The sequence below is a fragment of the Mustela lutreola genome, chromosome 10 (genome assembly GCF_030435805.1).
Source record: "Mustela lutreola isolate mMusLut2 chromosome 10, mMusLut2.pri, whole genome shotgun sequence".
NCBI classification, from domain to species: domain Eukaryota; kingdom Metazoa; phylum Chordata; class Mammalia; order Carnivora; family Mustelidae; genus Mustela; species Mustela lutreola.
In genome coordinates, this window is record NC_081299.1 from 52,477,330 (window position 1) to 52,495,969 (window position 18,640).

Genomic DNA, 18,640 nt, shown 5'->3' on the forward strand with positions numbered 1-18,640 from the left:
AAGAGGCAGCAGCATCTCATTGTGATGCAGGGGCTCTCAGTCTTGACTGCTCCTTAGAACCACCAGAGGAGCTTGTAAAAACTCCCATGTAAAAGGCACACCCCCCAGACTAATTACATCAGGATCTCTGGAAGCAAGACCTGGCAGTAGCCATTTTTAAAGCTCCCCAGGTGATTACAATGTGCAACCAAGGTTGGAAAGTCTGCCGTGGGAAGAGCGGGATGTTGGAAGTTAGAGATTCCACAGTTCTGTCCTGGTTCTGCCACCTACAGTTAAATGAATTTAGGTTAGTCATTAAACTCTTTGTGCCTCGTTTTTCATTTCTTTCCACTGACTGAAGCATTCCACTGTATTTTAAGCTGTTCTGTGGTTAGTATGAGATAGTATGTGTGGAGGATAAAACGTGCTAAGGCAAGCTGATCCTATTACGTTTCTTTGGATGTGACAGTCCCAGCCATGGAAAAAAATTTTAGATCAATCTATACAGATGTTGGACAAGAGATGTGTCCTGGAAAAAGCAAAGTAAAGGTGATGTACCATGATCTTTAGAAGGAAGGGAAGAAATAAGTATATTATGGAGCCAATAGAAGATGTTTTTCTACCACAGACTACAAAACTGTCACAAGGACAAGATATGGTCATGATGGGGAATTTCAGCTTCAAAAACTTCTGACTAAATTTCACTGGTCCTTTCCTCCTACTGGCTTTCATGTGCCCCTTCCGCCGGCGTTATTTCCCTCCTGTCACTGTCACTCATCGAGCATCTTCCAGGTCTAGACAGTGGGCTGTTTGTTAGAGACAACATACATACTATGAGAAGATTTTTAAAAAGTTTATGGTTGCATGGCAGAATGCCGAATGAAAAAATTATAGGAATAAAATAGGAAGCATTAAAATAAAAGTTTGCATAAATACTGTGGCATTTTTTGTCTCTCAGATAGTAGAGAAAGTAAGGAAGAAAATGAGTCAGTGATATAAGATTAATGGAAATATTCAGGAAGGATGACCATGCCATTTGGGGTTTCATAACATATAAGGAAAAGACTAATGTATATATTCAAATAGAAAATGTGGGAAAGGTGATTTCAAAAAAAAAAGTAAGGAAATAGATTAATCATCCTTGAATAGAAACCTAAAATTTAAATTTTGTCTAACTGGTAAGAATAGCCCCAATGAGAAGACATTACTCAATTTTCTATTTGTTCCTCTGTAAAATGTATATTGTAATGGTAACCACCTACTTTACAGGTGCCCAGTGTGTAGGAAGAACTCTCTTACTATGAGTTATTATAATCATCTAAAGGAAATAATGAGACCTCACTAAGAACCCTGCAGAGCTCAGATTGCCTTCCTTAATGAGGGGAGGAACATAAGTCTAAATAGCAACAAAAAGAATATTAATAAAGGATATTAAGAACATGTATGTTCTTAATAGGGGCACCTGGGTGATCCAGTTGGTTAAGCATATGCCTTCGGTTCAGGTTGTGATTCTGGGGCCTTAGGATTGAGCCCCACCCAGTGCTCCCTGCTCAGCGGGAGTCTGCTTTTCTCCTTCCCTCTGCCCCTTCCCCTACTTGTGCTCTCTCAAATAAAATATTAAAAAAAAAAAAAAGAATGTATGTGTATTTGTGTGTGTGTGTGAAAGAAGAAAAAAAAATCAAAGCCAGAAACTAGCTAGTGAAAATTAAGTAATATTAATAGAAGAAAAGGAAAACTATTCAGTTTAATTGTTTCTATCAATGACATATTTCATCAGGCTAGCAGAGGTTAATGAATCATTGTTTGAAGGAAGCTCCAGATAAAGGTAAGACTAGTAGAAAGCATCTGGTCAGTTAAATTGTTCAAGACTAAACCAGGACAATTACAAGAAATAAGGAGATGTTAGATAGATAAGTTGTGTGTGTGTGTGTGTGTGTGTGTGATCTAGCCTTTTTTTTTTTTTTTAAGATTTGATTATTTATTTGATAGACACAGCAAGAGAGGGAATATAAGCAGGGGGAGTGGGAGAAGGAGAAGCAGGCTTCCCACCGAGCAGGGAGCCCAGGACCCTGGGATCATGTCCCGAGTTGAAGGCAGATGCCTAATGACTGAGCCACCCAGGCACCCCATATGATCTGGCTTTCAACAAATTTTAAGTTAATTTGATTGAAGGCATAAGGCTTATAATTAACAACGAATGTATGTGCCAGTGGTGTAATGTTGTTTCCAGAAAATACTACTGCAGATTTGAGATGAATTGATAGAAGTGTAGCACACAGGTCAAGGGAGGTAGTAACCTGCTTATACCTTTGCTATTCAAAAGAAATCAAGATCCTGAGCCAGTTCTGGATGTGAACTTTAATAGGAACATTAACAAAGTTCACTACCTGGATGGTTAGGTCTCTAGAAGCCATATCTTAAGATAAAGTTGAGGGAACTAAGGCTTCTCTGAGAGCTATCTTCAATATTAGAAGAGCCCTCTCCCATGGGAAAAGGGTAAGCCTGGTTAGTATTGCTCCAGAGGTCAGAACTAGGACCAGTGGAAACTCAGCACTCAGATTAAAAAAGACATTATGGCCTACTATCTGGCAATGGAATAGGCAGTTTCCCAACCACAGGGAGGGGAGTTTTCTGTCATTGGCAAGGGATTGATTCATTCAGAGGCTGGACTGAGTGATTATCCGTTGACAAATCTTGCTTTGTAGAAGATCAAGACCTATGTAATGTCACTTCCAACTCCAAGATTTTATTTTTTTACTCATAGTGCTGAATTAGAACTTTGTTAAACTATGGTGTCTGTGGTTTCTGTATGAGTTATTTTAATGCCTTCTTCATTACTATAAATGGTATATAAACAAGAGTTGTTAATAATGAAAACTTTGGATGAAAAACCTACTTGTTTCAAAGTTCAAGGCAAAGGAAGAAATTTGTAAAGTGTCTGAGCATTGTAGTATGACTTGGACTATATAGGGTATATCATTGCCATATATCAACTTAATGAAAAGTAAATTATTTTAAACTTTGAGCTATTATTAAAGAATGCTCCTTTTTCAAAACTCTAATTTCAGTGCTTGAAGATCCAAATTTTATTGTAGAGTATTATAAATGGAAGAAAGCTGAATTAAAACATCCTAAAGAATGGAATTTAAAGTAAGTACTTTGTATTGCAATATATATCATTCTACTTTCTACTGTCTAACAGAATCATCAGAAGAAATCTTTGGAAGTAACAATGGATGCCCTTTTCTAAACATGAGAACAAGAATTAGACATGCCATTTTTTCCTTTCCTATGAACCCAGGTGGGAAACATCTTTGCTACTATTAACCTTAGAAATGTAAGTTATTTGACCAGCAAAAGGGGGTTTATTTAGGAATAGCAGAGAATAGCAATTGGGGATTTGCAAGCTAGGTCTAAACCACAGGGCAAGTCCAAGAAATATAGAAAGAGGAATGTCGCTTTGTAGAGAAGGAGGAAGTTGGGAGGAGTTTGAAAGGAAGACCTTTGGAGAAAAGCGAGTGTTCAGAATGATGCCTGTTGGTCATTGGCTGAGTTGCTGGAGTAGTCAATTTCTTACAGTAGATGGAATGTATATCCTTCCCTCAATCTGTGATTGAGGATTTTGAGGATTTTTTTTCTGTCGATGATTCTTCTGCTGGAGTCTGTAATGGACAGTTCTTATCATTGATGTGGGTAGTAGAGCTCCACCTTCTGGCCCCCCAACTCCATTTTAGTAAGGGTTCCCTTCATCAGTTTTCACCTATTTTTTTTTAAGATTTGATTTATTTATTTGACAGACAGAGATCACAAGTAGGCAGAGAGGCAGGCAGAGAGAGGAGGAAGCAGTCTCCTGGCCAAGCAGAAAGCCGGATGCGGGGCTTGATCCCAGGACCCTGGGATCATGACCTGAGTCGAAGGCAGAGGCCTTAATCCCCTGAGCCACCCAGGCGCCCCAAGTTTTCACTATTGACTGCCCAAAATAGAGATGGGCATGAGTGAAGCACTCTCACAGTACTCTCTGCATTAATTCTCTTACTCCTGTTCCCATTATCCTTATCAATACATGACTTAGAACTAGGAAAAGGGTGCCTTGGTGATTCCCTCTTCCACAGATTTTTCATTCAGGAACCAAATTATTTCGTCTAACAAGGAAGTATATAGTAAAATATGAAAATAAACTATTAGGGTATCTCCAGAAATCAATGACTATTAGACCACGCTGAAGGGATCTTAATCTCATCTTTGGTCACTTGAGTTCTAAAGGCAGTTTTTCTTTTTTGTCATGGTAGAGGAAACATTGCCTCTCAGCTCTCTGATGTTGGCTTGGCTATAGTACTTATTTATTCTAGTATGCTTATTTCAAAGTACTCAGTAAATATTCTACACAATGCAAGGAGAATTAAAGATCCCTCCTATTTTTTTTTTTATGGCATTTGCCTCATTTACCTTAGTTTTTGCTAACAAATAGACATACAGGATTAATAAAAATAATGTGCTGTATTTTGAATTTGTGTAGAAATTGAAGTTCTTAAGAAAATACACTTTCCTACCCTTTAACATTATAACTCAAATTGGGTTTTTCAGTTGGATATTCTTTTTTCATTTGACTTCTGTGACAACTTCCCTTCAAGCCTAAGTGGAGAAAAAGCTTTTGCATTTGATACTTTTCTGCTTTCAGAATAAATTATAGGCAGTAGAGAAGTTTTTTAAAGCAGAATTTGAAGGAGTACAAGCATTTTTTTTCTTGAAGCCGTGTTTCAAGTTTCGTTTAGAGTTATAGAAAGCTACTTAGAATATAAGGTTAATTTTGCTTTGACATGACTTCCTTTTTTATTTCCTTTAACAGAACAGCTTTGTTTTATTCGTTTGATCACTGATTCATTATGTAATGCCAGCGTCCCACAGAACCCCACATTTAGAAATAGTAGGGCCGTGTCATTTTCAACTTATCCATCCACTTCTACATATGGCTGAAATAATTGTGAGCTGTTTGAGTGCTAGAACATTTTCCCAAACACATTATTTTGAAGTTACAGGTCAAATTATCATGTGCATGGTTGACCCTGTCAGAATAAAACTCTCACACCTTATGCCATCTGGTGGTTGATGAGAATATATTTGGATCAAATGATAACTCTTTTAAATTTTGGGAATTGATTAATATAAAAACACTAAAGTTTTTAAAAGATATTGCATTTAGCTGAATTTTATTGTGGCATAAATATGCAACAATATGTTGTAAAAATATAAAGTGTGGGGAATCTACTTCTTTTTCAAATAATTATTAGATGTCTTGTGTTATGTCAAAATACAATATACTAAAGTGATCAACTCCTAGAGACTCAAGTAGAAAACGTTTAGGCATCTTTGCAAGTGTCTGATTTGTGTATACATTCAATGTAATTCCATTATGCATTTCTCTGTTTTAGTACTGAAAATGCTTTTTTTTTGCACAGAAATTTCCTATTTAAAAAAAAAAAAGCGAGAAAATTCAAATCAACAGCCTTTCATCTGCATAGCATTAAGGAAAGAGACCAATCTTTCCTGCTTCTTATCCCTCCTCCTACTGTTCTCCCATCTCCTCATCAATCAAGACTTGATTCTTAAGCCACACCAAGTTCTTTTTTCTCACTGTTATTTTGGGACATAAGATCTCTTCACCACTTTGTGCCTTCTGCCTGGGATATCTTTCCCAGCAGGGTCTTTGCTGGTGGTCTAGAGTTAGGCTTTGGTCTGAATGAAAAGGTGGAATGTGGAGTCCTTGAGCACAGGGACACGGGAGCCAGACTATCTGAATCTCAGTCCTGGCTCTGCCAGTTACCAACGCCTTGACAGAGCAAGTCAAGTTATTAGATTACTTTGTGCCTCAGTTTCCTTATCTGTTAAATGGCAGTGAAAAATGTACCTACTGCTCAAGGAGATTGTGAGGATTAATACATTAATACATGTAAAATTCTTCAAACAGTATCTTAGTAAGTACTCAGAAGGTTCATGCTTTTTCTACTGTGCCCTTAGTTCCATTTTCAGACAGAACACTTTCTTTGTAGATAGTATGGGGGGTGGGGTGGGCTCTAGGGTCAGATGGATCTTAGAGAAATTCATACACACTCTCAGCTTGCTTCCTTATCTGCTAATTAGAGATAAACATGACTTACCTTACAAAGTTGTTTCACATTTGATCTCTTGAGATCACAGATATATAGTCATAGAGTGTTGACTTAGAGACAGTCAATAAATATTAGTTCCGAGGAGAGGAAGAGACAAAAACCTACACTCCCCAACTTTTCAGAGAATAAATACAGTCTCTGTCAGAAACAGGTTAGAACTGTCACAGTTTCTCCACTTAGAACACAAGCATGGCTGCTTATCACAACCACATTTCTTTTAATTCCAGCATACACGTGGTTCTTATCCCTTTTCTGCCACTGTGCTCTCTGCTGCCTGGCAAAGTGCATCACAAGGATGGCGTGACAATCCAGCCCAGCATCTCTTTGTGACAGGGTCCCTGAGTCAGGCTTCCACATCCCCCCATGCTCTCCTTCCAGAACACTCAGTCCCTGTCTCTTTCAGTACCTGTGGTGTGGAAATTGATCAGTTCATGAAGAAGGACCAGGGCAAGACATTAGTGTACTTTCTAGTCTCAGCACTTAGCACGGCACCTGGCACCTAGCAGGCACTCAGTCGTTTTGTTGAAGGTGCATACTTTTTTTTTTTTTTTTAAAGATTTTATTTATTTATTTGACAGAGAGAGAGATCACAAGTAGACAGAGAGGCAGGCAGAGAGAGAGAGGGGGAAGCAGGCTCCCCGCTGAGCAAAGAGCCTGACGCAGGACTTGATCCCAGGACCGTGAGATCATGACCCGAGCCGAAGGCAGCGGCTTAACCCACTGAGCCACCCAGGCGCCCCTGAATGGTGCATACTTACTCCCGTTTTCTCACTTAATAGGTGAATTAGATGTGAAGGCAGTTAACTTTTAGAAAAATTAAATGTAGATGCTGACTTGAAATAAGGCCAATTCTAATAGAAAGATAATGGTTCTATTTGGGGAATTCTAAGGGTATAGTTATAGAACAATGATTGAAAACTGGAGATATAAATGACTGCTATGAATATTTTATGCAAATTCTTAAGTTGTACACATGTTTTTAGTTGATATTAATAGGAACCCATTGTCATTATAAGCAGCTCATAAATATTCATGAATCGATCATTTGGTTTGGTCATTTGATTACTTCTAAGGCCTTTTTTCCTCCCCTGTTACTTTGCCTGTCTCTTGACTATTCATGCAAATGCTTTATTTCTACTAAGACATGGGAAAGAATATGAATCTAGAGATGACTCAGTAGTTTGTATTTATTTTCTCTGGAGAAAGAGTGAAAGATTAAAAACCAGAAGGTAGTGCAAGCTGTTCCTTAAATATTCTTCCTTATGCACATGTAAAACTGTTTATGTCATACTCCGTGGCTAATGAGTGCTTATGTGGTAATGGAAATACTGTGCCAGGAACCTAAGCTTTGTCAGACAGCAAGTTGTCTAAATAGAAGTTATTTGTTTTGGAGTTTTACATTGTTTGCTGTTTTGGAGAAGAGTATTGCTCTTGTCTACGCATCAGAGGTACAGAAGGGACAGAAACTAAATGGTGAAGCACCTCCTATGTGCCAGACATTCTTTCATTTCCTGATGGCATACTGGCCATGCTGCGGAGTTGACGATTATACCTCTAAGTTTAAGCCCGCAGTCACACCCCTCAGCCTCCCGCAAAGCCGTAGCCAGCCAACCCACAGGCCAAGTCAAACCACGTCGTTGTTATACACAGACACAGCTTTGAGACAAAATCCTCAGCCTCCCTCTTCATCTGGGTTGTCACCCCTACGTTTCTCCACAGAGAGTCTGGAAACATTGATGTATCAACAGTGTATTAATGAGAGAAACGTGAGATTAGCCAGCTTGTCCAAAGTTACTGATAAATGCATTTTGTATTTGAAAACTAAAACATAACTATTTCCTAATTTCCTATTAATATATGCTTATTAAAAGCTTAAAATTTTTAGGTTATGTGAAAATATGATTTACCCAACTGCAAGCACAAACCAAATCTACCTTTTGTGGAAAAGGTTTTTTTGGTCAATCTCAAATTCTATTATTAAACAATGTTAGCTCTTTTCTCCTTCATAAAACACTCCTATATTTATAAAATATACTATGGATATAGTTGTACTATATTTTAAATTAAGGGGTTAGTATATATTATTTCTAAGTTCCTGTATCTGATTTTATAAAGTGTTTTAACTCGCAAAAATATATGATTACTATGTTTGATTCCCTTTTCTCCAGTTATATAGAAAGCATTTATACTGAATACATTAATTTAATGTATGTTTGTGCTGTCCTTTCAGGGTTTTTGAAGTTAAATGTTATTTTTATAGATTTACATAATTATATATTTAATGCATATTTTTAAGGAGGAATGCTGGCTTTATTTTATTCCCCAAAGATTGAGCCTTGAATGCCATCTTGTGGTTAAAGAGAGAAGCATTAGAGTTGGCACTGGAAACATCCCTTTAAAATAGAGACACAGAGAAAATATATAGACAGAGGGGAAAAAATCCCATTAAAAAAATAATTTCTGTCAAGCAACTACTTCATCTCTGCTTGGGTGGTCTTAGAGACAGGGAGCTCAGTACTTCAAGGATTACTTAAATAGCTGGAATCTCCTGTATTTCTAGCTCAAATCTAATACCTTATGATAATTCGATAATTCTAGATTTCTTTCATTCACTTAAGATTTTTATTGAGTCCTTACTATGTGTTTTATACATTTGTCTGCAAAACCATCCAGAAAATGAGAAAATATCTCCATTTTATAAAGAGAATGTGCAGGGAAAAGTTGTTTTTTTTTTTTTTTAATTCCCTAAGTTTGCACATTCTGAAGGTGACCAAGCTGAAATTCAAATCTAGGCCTGCAGATGCTACAACCCATGCTTTTGTCTACTAGATCCAGCGCCAGCTCAGACACTGAGGATGGCTTTGGATATGGGTGGTAGGCATGGCTCGAGCAGTGATGCTGTGGCAGAGAAGAAAGTGTCTCCACTTGTCCTAGGAAGCAACACAAATAAGGCTCTTCTTTTTTGTGAAATTATCCTTTAAGCCTCAGAAAATAGCTAGTTTGTCTTATTCCTAAATCCCCTTAAGTTTTCTCTTTTTTCAGAATAAACACATCCAGTTCTTTCAACTGTTTTTTTTTTTTTATGAATTCCACATTTTTTTATCGTTCCCCTTTGATGAGTTCAATTCATTTAATCAACTTTTCTCTCAGAATGTACCCTAAAACTTTATCATGGATTTCTGGTTGTAGCACAGAATCTGGTGGGATATTCTATATTATAAACACAATGAATTAAAGCTACTTCCTTCTTTACCTCTCCAAATAAAAGGGGGGGGGTGGGGATTTTGATAGGAATCAAGAACACATACCAGGTTGGTTTGTTCGGTTTTTTAAGAGAATTGTTCCTTTGGTTCTGCACCTACATAGAACACTCTTGTGAAAAGTCTCTCTGTTTCTCTTTCTCTCCCCACCTTCCTCTCCCCTTCAGCACCCTATCCCACCCCACCCCCAACTGTCCAGAGAAATATGATAGGTAGTTTAGCTTGGGCCTTCCTCTGAGCAGGGGTGAATTTAAGAAGGGCTGTGGTTTCCTAGAGGCATATTAGATTGTGTGCCACCTGAAGAGAGAAACAGGCAGGAAGCCACGAAGTATCCTTAGAACATGTTACAAAAAATCAGATCACTAGATGGAAGGGATACAGTTAAGCTTTATGACCCTCATTACATACGTAAAGCTACTTTTCAAGAATAGGTAACAAGTTAAAGTGTCAACAAAATTATTAAGAATTTAAGATGAACACGCATTTGAGTTGCTAGTTATACTTTTTAACTTAATAGATATAATAATAAAATACAAGAAACAGCAAGTGTTGACAAGGGTGAGGAAGAAAAGGAACTCTTCGTCCACTATTGGTGGACCAGTAGGGTGGTATGGCTACAGTGGAAAACAGTATGGAAGTTCTTCAAAAAATTAAAAATAGGATTACACTATGATCCAGTAGTTCCACTACTGGGTATTTACCCAAAAAATAGGAAAAGAGTAATTCAAAAAGATATCTGCATCAGTATGTTTACTGCAGCATAATTTATAATAACCAAACAATGGAAGAAGCCCAAGTGGCCATTGACTCAAATGGATAAAGAAAAAGTGAGATACACACACACACACACACACACACACACACACACACACACACAGTAGTATATTACTCAGCCATGAAAAAGAAAAAAGCCTTGCCATTTGAAACAATGTGGATGGCTCTAGAGAGTACAGGGGTAAGCAAAAGTGTCAGAGCAAGAAAGACAAATACCATAGGATTTCAGTCATATGTGGAATTTAAGAAACAAAACAAATGAACAAGGAAAAATAAAGAGACAAACCAAAAAACAGAGTCCTACCTGTAGAGAATAAATTTGGTTCCCAGAGGGCAGGTGTGTGGGGGAATGGGTAAAACAGGTGAAAGGGATTAAGAGTACACTAATCAGGAGGGGCACTGAGTAATGCATAGAATTGTTGAATCACTTATGTTGTATACCTGATACTAATATAACACTATATATTAATTATACCTGCATAAATACCTGATAAAATAAAAAGAAACAAAATGACTATTTTGTTATCACCTCAATAACAAAGCCAAAGAGTATCAGAAAGAAAATAAAAACCCCATTACAGATAAATGCACCTCATATACATTGATGTAAAGATTTTAGCTAATTGGATCCCATATATATAATTATAATAAGTAACAAATTTAATAATAAGATAATAAATAATTGATAATTATACATGACCATGTGGGGTTCACGTCAGGAATGTAACCTTAGTTTAATATTTGAAAAATTCAAACAATATAAAATTAAGAAAGAAGAATCATATGATCATCTCAATAGGTGAAAAAAATTTCAACACCAGTTCCCATTATCAAATTGACAAAATTAAACAAACAAACAAAAAATAAGCCTCTGGTGGCACCTGGGTGGCTCAGTGGGTTAAGCCTCTGCCTTTGGCCCAGGTCATGATCTCAGGGTTCTGGGATCGAGTCCCGCGTCGGGCGCTCTGCTCAGTGGGGAGCCTCCTTCCTCCTCTCTCTCTGCCTGCCTCTCTGTCTACTTGTGATCTCTCTGTGTCAAATAAATAAATAAATAAAATCTTTAAAAAAATAATAAGTCTCCAGAGCTGTGAGAGAATAAACTTGTTAAGGAAGCCCTAGGAAACAAATGCACCTTGCCTTACCAGTTGATGTTTTATTACTTTTACAGTGTTCATCGTACACCTTATTTGTTTGTTTTCCTAATGACTACTATGCTAGGAAGCATAATGGAATAATTTCTGTTGACCATTGCATTAGTGAACACTCAGAATGGCACAACAGTCAAACCCCGCTGTTCTGCTTGTCTGTCTGATTTAATATGTTTGCTTTATCTTTCTCAAAAGTGATGTACACTTCCCAGAATTCATTTGGAAATTTAGATGACTTCTTTTTCTCATTCTAGGTATGCAGCTACTGTGGCTCGGCTGGCTAGAGAAAGTAGAAGAAAGCCTTCCAGAGCCAAATATCTAACTGAAAGAGTTCAACTCTGCCCAACTCCAAGTACATGCAGTTCAGCCTATTTGTTTTGCTTTGTTTTTAGAACTAAAATATTAGTTATAATGGGGCGCCTGGGTGGCTCAGTGGGTTAAGCCGCTGCCTTCGGCTCAGGTCATGATCTCAGGGTCCTGGGATCGAGTCCCGCGTCGGGCTCTCTGCTCGGCAGGGAGCCTGCTTCCTTCTCTCTCTCTCTCTCTGCCTGCCTCTCTGCCTACTTGTGATCTCTTTCTGTCAAATAAATAAATAAAATCTTAAAAAAAATAAAATAAATAAAATATTAGTTATAATAATAAATGAAAATTTTTTTCAGTTCAGGTAAATGTAAATCTGTGAGGCCTAATCTTGTGTTCTCCTTTTAAGGTTGCTTTAAGTCTTTCTGACTAACAAAATAAGTTCAGTAAATCACTTACATAGGAATTGGCACTTGGAAAAAAAATGGAATTACTTACACTTTGAAGCTCACCATCCTTTAATAGGTTAATGTATAATTTAGAAATCTAAGGCTAAGTTTCAAGGTGTGTAAAAGCATTCAAAACAAGAAATGCCAAATAAACCAATCCCTAAAGGTCACTGTAGATTCAGAGATATATGCAATATGGTTGAAAAGAAAGGAATAATGGTGATTGAATTGTTTTTGGTGATATTTTTTTAAAATTAATGTTTTTTAAAGAAATATTTTTGAGGGGGGCATCTGGGTGGCTCAGTCACATAAATGTCTGCCTTAGGCTCAGGTCATGATCCTGTGGGGTCCTGGAATTGAGCCCCACATCAGGGGGAGCCTGTTTCTCCCTCTCCCTCTGCCACTCCCCCTTCTTGTGTTCCCTTGCTCTCGCTCTCTCTCTCTCAAATAAGTAAATAAAACCTTAAAAGAAAAAAAGAAAGAAATACTTGGGATAAGTTGAGGGAGGGTCTTGATCAGGAAAAGAGTTGGTAACTTATAATAAAAATCAACTAGTATAGAGGAGAAAGCAAAACATTTGGGGTCAGAGAACTCGTGTTTAGATAACAGGTCTGTGCAGTTATGTGAAAGGCATTTAACCTCTGAGTTTCAGTTTCTACATCTTTAGCCAGTACTGAATACATAGAAGATGTTCAGTAAATACTTGTTCCTCATATTCTGGCCTAACACAAAGTATTCTTGTGACTAAGTGACTCCATGTACGCAAACATTCTTTGTGAACAGGAAAGTACAAAAGTCTTAGTTATCACATTTCACTGACCCCTGTCCTTCAAACACAACAGCATAGGCATGCCAGGCACAGGCAGCAAACTTCATCCAGTGGTTTTCTAAGAGTCCAGTTTCCATACATCTGACTTCCATTTCTTTGGCTCAGCTTCTACTTCTTGTTCTCCTTCCTGTTTTGGTGTACCACTCAGATTCCTTCATCTGACTTGCCAGCCTCAATCTTTCTCAATTCCACTCTGCCTTCTTCTGCATTTCAGGGTACCTGCAAGCCTTGGTAAGCAATGTTGCCTTTCCCAGCCAGACTCTGCTTCCTCCATGAACTCTCTGCTCTCTGCAACCTTTGTCCTCCCCACACCCCCACATCTGCACCAGTGGAAGGGATCTTGTGGTTCATTTGATGATTACAATAATTCCTGTTCATGCTTTGTCAGACTTCTTTCTATAGCTCACATCTGCTTATGTTTTTCTGAGTCTAAAATCCTTTGTTCTCCATTTCATTCAGGATAAAATTTATACTCTTTGACATGGAAAAGTCCTTAATGCTCTTGTATCTGTCTGCTTTTTCAGTGACATCTCTTCCCACTCTCCCACTCATACCCTAAACACCACACTGACCTAGTGGCTTATGACTATTTCCTTCCTCATTGCAAAAAAATTTGACAAGTATGCTGCTGTGTTTCTTCATAGCCTCATGCCAAAAACCCTTTCTTCCTTTCCTTTCTATTACCTACCCATCCTTTGAGATTCAGCTCGGGTATTACCTTCTATAGGAAGCTTTCCCTGTGGGCGATTAAGCACTTCTGTCATAATGTCATTCTATATTAGTTTTCTATTTCCATGTAACAAATCACCACACATAATGGCTTAAAACAACACATATTTATTGTTCCACCATTTCTCTGTGCCCGGAGTCCAGGCATGGTGTGGCTAGATCCCCACCTTGGGATCCCATAAGCTGTGATCAAGGTATGAGCTGGGTTGCAGTCTCATCTGGAGGCTTGCACAGGGAAGGGCTCCTTCTGTCCTTAAGACTGTGAGCCTAGATTCTTTCTGGCTGTGTGCTAAAGACCTCCTTTAGCTCTTAGAGGCTGTAGGCAATTTATTACCATGTGGCTTTTCCAACATAGCCCCCTACCTCATCTAGCCAGCAAGGAAAGTCTTTAGAGTGTGTCTGATGGCAAAATGGAGTCATAAAATGCAACATAATCATGGGAGTGAGATTCCTTCACCACTGTCATATTTTATTGATTAGAAATAAGTAATAGGTCCCAACCACATTTAAAATGTAGGGATTTACATAAAGATGTGAACACTGGAATGTGGGATCATGATGATCACCTTAGATTTTGTCCTCCACATATACGATGTCATATAAGTCTCTTTATGGCCAGTCTCCTTAGAAAATGACCTCCCGAGGAAAGAGACTCTTACCTCTCAATCTGCCACAGCATAGCACTTCATCCAGTAGCCATTGAGTGCTCATGAATGAATGAGTGAATGAATACTAGAATGAAGTAGAGTTGTTATGCTTTTATCAGCTCTGATCCTAGAAGGTAAATAAGCCCTTGATGAACGAGAATAGTAAGAAAGGTGAGCTGGAAGAGAGAACACTCTAAGGAATGTCTAGAAACTGATTAGATCTCCAATGCTGAGCCTGTCATCTTTGAAAATGGGGTAAAATATATTTTGTGTCTAATCTTATAGCTAAGAGGAGAGACCATCCATAAGAGCTTATAGTAAGTTAGATTATCATTCAGAAATAGTCACTATCCATAGGGCATCCGGGTGGCTCAGTCAGTGAAGCATCTGACTCTTGATTTCAGCTCAGGTCATGATCTCAGGGTTGTGATATTGAGCCCTGCACCAGGCTTCACAGTCAACATGGAGTCTGCTTGAGTTTCTCTGTCTCCCTCCCATTCTGCCCCAAACCCCATGCTCGCTCTCTCTCTCTCTCTCTCCCCCACTCCACCAAAATAAATAAATAAATTTTTAAAAAGAAAAAGAAAGAGCGAAATATTCACTATCCTGTTCCACCTCTATAGGCAAAATGTACTCCCTTGACCATCGACTTTGAATTTTGCCATGTGACTTGTTTTGATCAATGGAATATTGGTGGGTATGATATGCCCAGAGTTTGGAAACAGCTTGTGCTATCTGGCTTGCTCTTTTTCGCTTCTGCCACCATCACAAGAACATGCCTGGAGTAGCCTTCTGGTCATGGAGAAAGATGAAAGCCATAGAGCCAAGCTTCCCTGACAGCTTTCCCAGCCATCCCCTGCCCAGATAAGCCAATCTCTAGTGGACCTACAGATGGGTGAACTGAACAAATGCTCATTGTTGTATGCCACTGAGATTTTGTGGTTGCATATTAGGTAGCAGTAGTGAACTTACAGTGCATATGAAAAGGAAGCATGACTCAGTTGAAAAAGAAATGAACTGTGTGCTCCTCTTTTGTAGAGGTGGTTAGCATGGTTTGTTATTGAGAAAAATTCATCAGAGCTTTAGGAGGTGGGTGGGAGGAAGAGGCCATTAATTTCCAAGAAATTGGCAGTTTCCTCAGACGGCAGTTTCACGCCCGCTTCACAAACTCTCACTTTACAGATATGATGGATTCAGAAATATCTTCACGAACTCTCAATTTTTGTCCCACTTTGGGCTGGATGTGTACAGCTCCTTGTAATGCCCCATGAACTCCTGGTTTTCCCACATCCGGCTAAAGTAGGGAGTGACTGCTTTTCCAGTTCTCCAACTACAATCTTTCAGACCTTCCCACCCCCATGTCTCCCCATACCTGTGTAAGCCCTATTTTCTATATTAAACTCCTCATTCGTGTATTAGCTATAGTGTTTCTGTTTTTCTAGCTGACACAGAAGTGAATGGATCTGATTATTTGGCAATAATCAGAGCTCACCAGTCAGAACAAATTTTAATATCTTTATCAAATTATTTTCATATTTAAAAATATATATGAGTTTCCAGGATCGATCCCTAGAGAGGCGTACAAACTATATGGCAATCAGCGTTTGTGCTTTCATAAATTATTTTGTTAACATAGTAACAGAGTTCTGACCTTTAGTATTGATTCCAACTAGTAAATCGAAGTTTTCTTGGAGGGATTTGTAATACTTAAGATTTTCTGGAGGAAGGAAGTTGAAAATAATATTTTTTCTGTGTCAAAATGAAAAACATTTTTATATTTGTTTTACATTATGCTCAGCTATTCTAGCCAGAGTGTCTTGCTTTGGATTTTTTGGTTTTGTTTTGTTTTGGGCTTTTGTTTTGTTTTGGTTTGGTTTGGTTTGGTTTACTTTTGGTTTTAGTTCTTGTTTTTAACAGAGCTAGGTCTGGAGGACAAACGGTCAGAGTGATTGACTCTCAGCATTCATTCCTGGCCAACAACTGGTGTCAGCCCACCGTGGTAATCTCATTTCCCTTACCAGGAACTCACTTAGGAGCAGTGTGTGACTCAATTCTGCCTGAGAAGAAGTATGCTGAGGGTTTCAGGGGATGGTTTTCTTACTCTTAAAAAATGAAACTCTAGAGAGAAAGACCCCCTTTTTTTTTCTCTGGATATTGCCATATCTGAGTGAGTACTAGAATGGCTACAGCTCTCTTGCTGTGAGTCTGAAGATTGAAAACAACACCAAAGATGGGAAAGCAGAGCAGCAGAAAGAACTGGTCCTTCATGATATTGTTGAATCACTGGCTTATCCAATCCTGTCCTACCTCTGACTTCTCCTCTTCTGTGAGATGAGACATTTGCCTGTTGTTTAAACTGGTTTCAGTTGGGCTCTGAATCTCTCATACCCCAAAACATGTAAATTCAGAACAGCCCAAACATAGTTAGAAAGAACTGGAGTTAGTCCATCAATGATGAGTTCACAGAAAATAAAGTAGGTTTTCTCAAAGGAAAGACAAAATTTACATTTAAACTAATGAAAGCTAGAGATTAATACTAAGATACAAAACAAAAAACTCAATGATTGGAGACTTCAAGATGCTCTCGGGATAGTGGCAGTTTTCTAAACTGATAGCTCTCTACAGATATTTCTATAAAACAAAGAGACCAAGAGAACAATTCACTCATAACCTTTATCCATAGCACAACTAGAAGGCGATGAATATTACACGGTTTATTTGATATAGTGTTAGGGAAATAAATATATGAGACAACAGAAAATTTGTCCTGGATCCCTTATTAGGCAACGAATTAGGTAGCTACTGCAGCAAAACATAAATAACACTACTACGGTTAAACATTCCTAGAAAACAGGTTCCCCATGCTGGGTAGAAATATTGAGCAATATAAACACTGTATCTATATTCTTCCTTTAAATGTAATTAGTTTATTTCCCTGTTTACAAGACCTGTAGAAAAAGATGAATCATCTTTGCATGATATAGCAGGCTTTCCTAATCTGGCCTCAGTTTTAACTAACCAGCCCCACCCAACTCTCCACTGTAACCCAGGGATTTGGGATCTGAATGACCTGGAATCGATTCTTACTAGCTGAGTGTCCTTGGACAAGTTACCGTAGGTCACTCAGTCTCAATTTCCTCATCTGTAAAATAAGGATAATAATACCTACCTGTCACAAGGGTCATATCTAAGTTAAATAATATTATCTATATAGACTGCTTAGCAGAGAAGTTGGCTTAGCATAAATGTTAATGTGTCAACTCTGGTTACCTCCAAACCGGTCAAGTACTCTTTTACACCTCTGTGCCTTGGCATGTGCTGTGTTCTCAGTCTAGTGTGCTCATACTTTCCTTCTTTGTCCTTCTCTGTTCAGCAAACTGACCTTCCTCTGTCAAATCCAAGCCTATTTTCACTTAGACACAATGATTCCACCATTGTGTTCTGAAGCCTTCACAGATGCTGTTTCCCTTCTATGCCTACCAGTGGTTGGTGGGACTCAGTAAACACATGTTAAATGAATGAACTAACAAAGCATAAAGAAGATTGACCAGAATGGAAGGAATGATTTATGAAAAACTGATCGCAAAATATAAAATTCAGAGAGTTTTAAAAGGTTGCTTGCCTTCACTACACAATCTTAGGCACTATCCCATAAATGCAAGAACACATCTTTTTTTTATCATGTTCTCTACCATGTCTAGTAATTTTTTTTTTTTTATATTTCCTCTTACAGTTCAAAATTTTGCTGACTCACAGACCGAAATGGCCATTGTCATGAAGACTGGTAGAACAAAGGAAAGGTGGAGGAGTGTAGCTTTACCAGATGATTTTAGTGCAAATGAGCCATGGGAAGAAGAAGTGGAAGACCTTGTCACTTGGACCTACACTCTTGATACAGACATTTTAGAAGATTCAGCATGATGCTCCAGGATTTAGAAAATGAACAGCCTCAACCACAGCTCGGCTTCATGAGACAACTTTGGAACTTGGATTCCATTTTTTTTTTTTTTTTTCAAGTTGGTCTCATGCTCTCACATCAAGTACAAATTAGAAATATAAATATAAATCAGTGAATATGTTTCTCTGAATTTTTTGAGCTCTACCTCATTGCTTGAAGCTAAGTTAACTGAATTAGGGGTATTCATTGTGGCATTTCAATCAGTGGTATTACACCCACAGTTGTTAGGCTATGGGTTGCAAGTTTTTGCAGAAAGGGACAAGATATGAGTCAGGAAGAGGCTGGTATAGGAGGGGAGTTCTTAGGACCTTCAGAGCCTGGACATTAACCAAAGAGAGGGATCTTTATGGATGTCTGCATCTGCCTGGTTTAGTGTCATCTTTTCTCCATATTCAAAGGA

General features: G+C 38.2%; 1 protein-coding gene across 9 annotated transcripts in view; it reads left to right on the forward strand.

The window, feature by feature from the left end:
* Positions 1-18,356, forward strand: part of UBE2U (ubiquitin conjugating enzyme E2 U) — a 57,788-nt gene extending 39,432 nt beyond the window's left edge. For 5 of the 9 annotated variants that reach the window (XM_059137179.1, XM_059137175.1, XM_059137176.1 and 2 more), the window contains 3 exons: positions 3,048-3,129; positions 11,583-11,680; positions 18,016-18,356. In XM_059137179.1, coding sequence (XP_058993162.1) covers positions 3,048-3,129; positions 11,583-11,680; positions 18,016-18,203 — 368 coding nt within the window. In that variant the 3' untranslated portion in view covers positions 18,204-18,356. Of the gene's footprint in view, positions 1-3,047; positions 3,134-11,582; positions 11,681-18,015 lie in introns of those variants that run through there. The other 4 variants (XR_009345293.1, XR_009345292.1, XM_059137178.1 and 1 more) reach the window with 4 other exon arrangements.
* Positions 18,357-18,640: the final 284 nt, after the last annotated feature.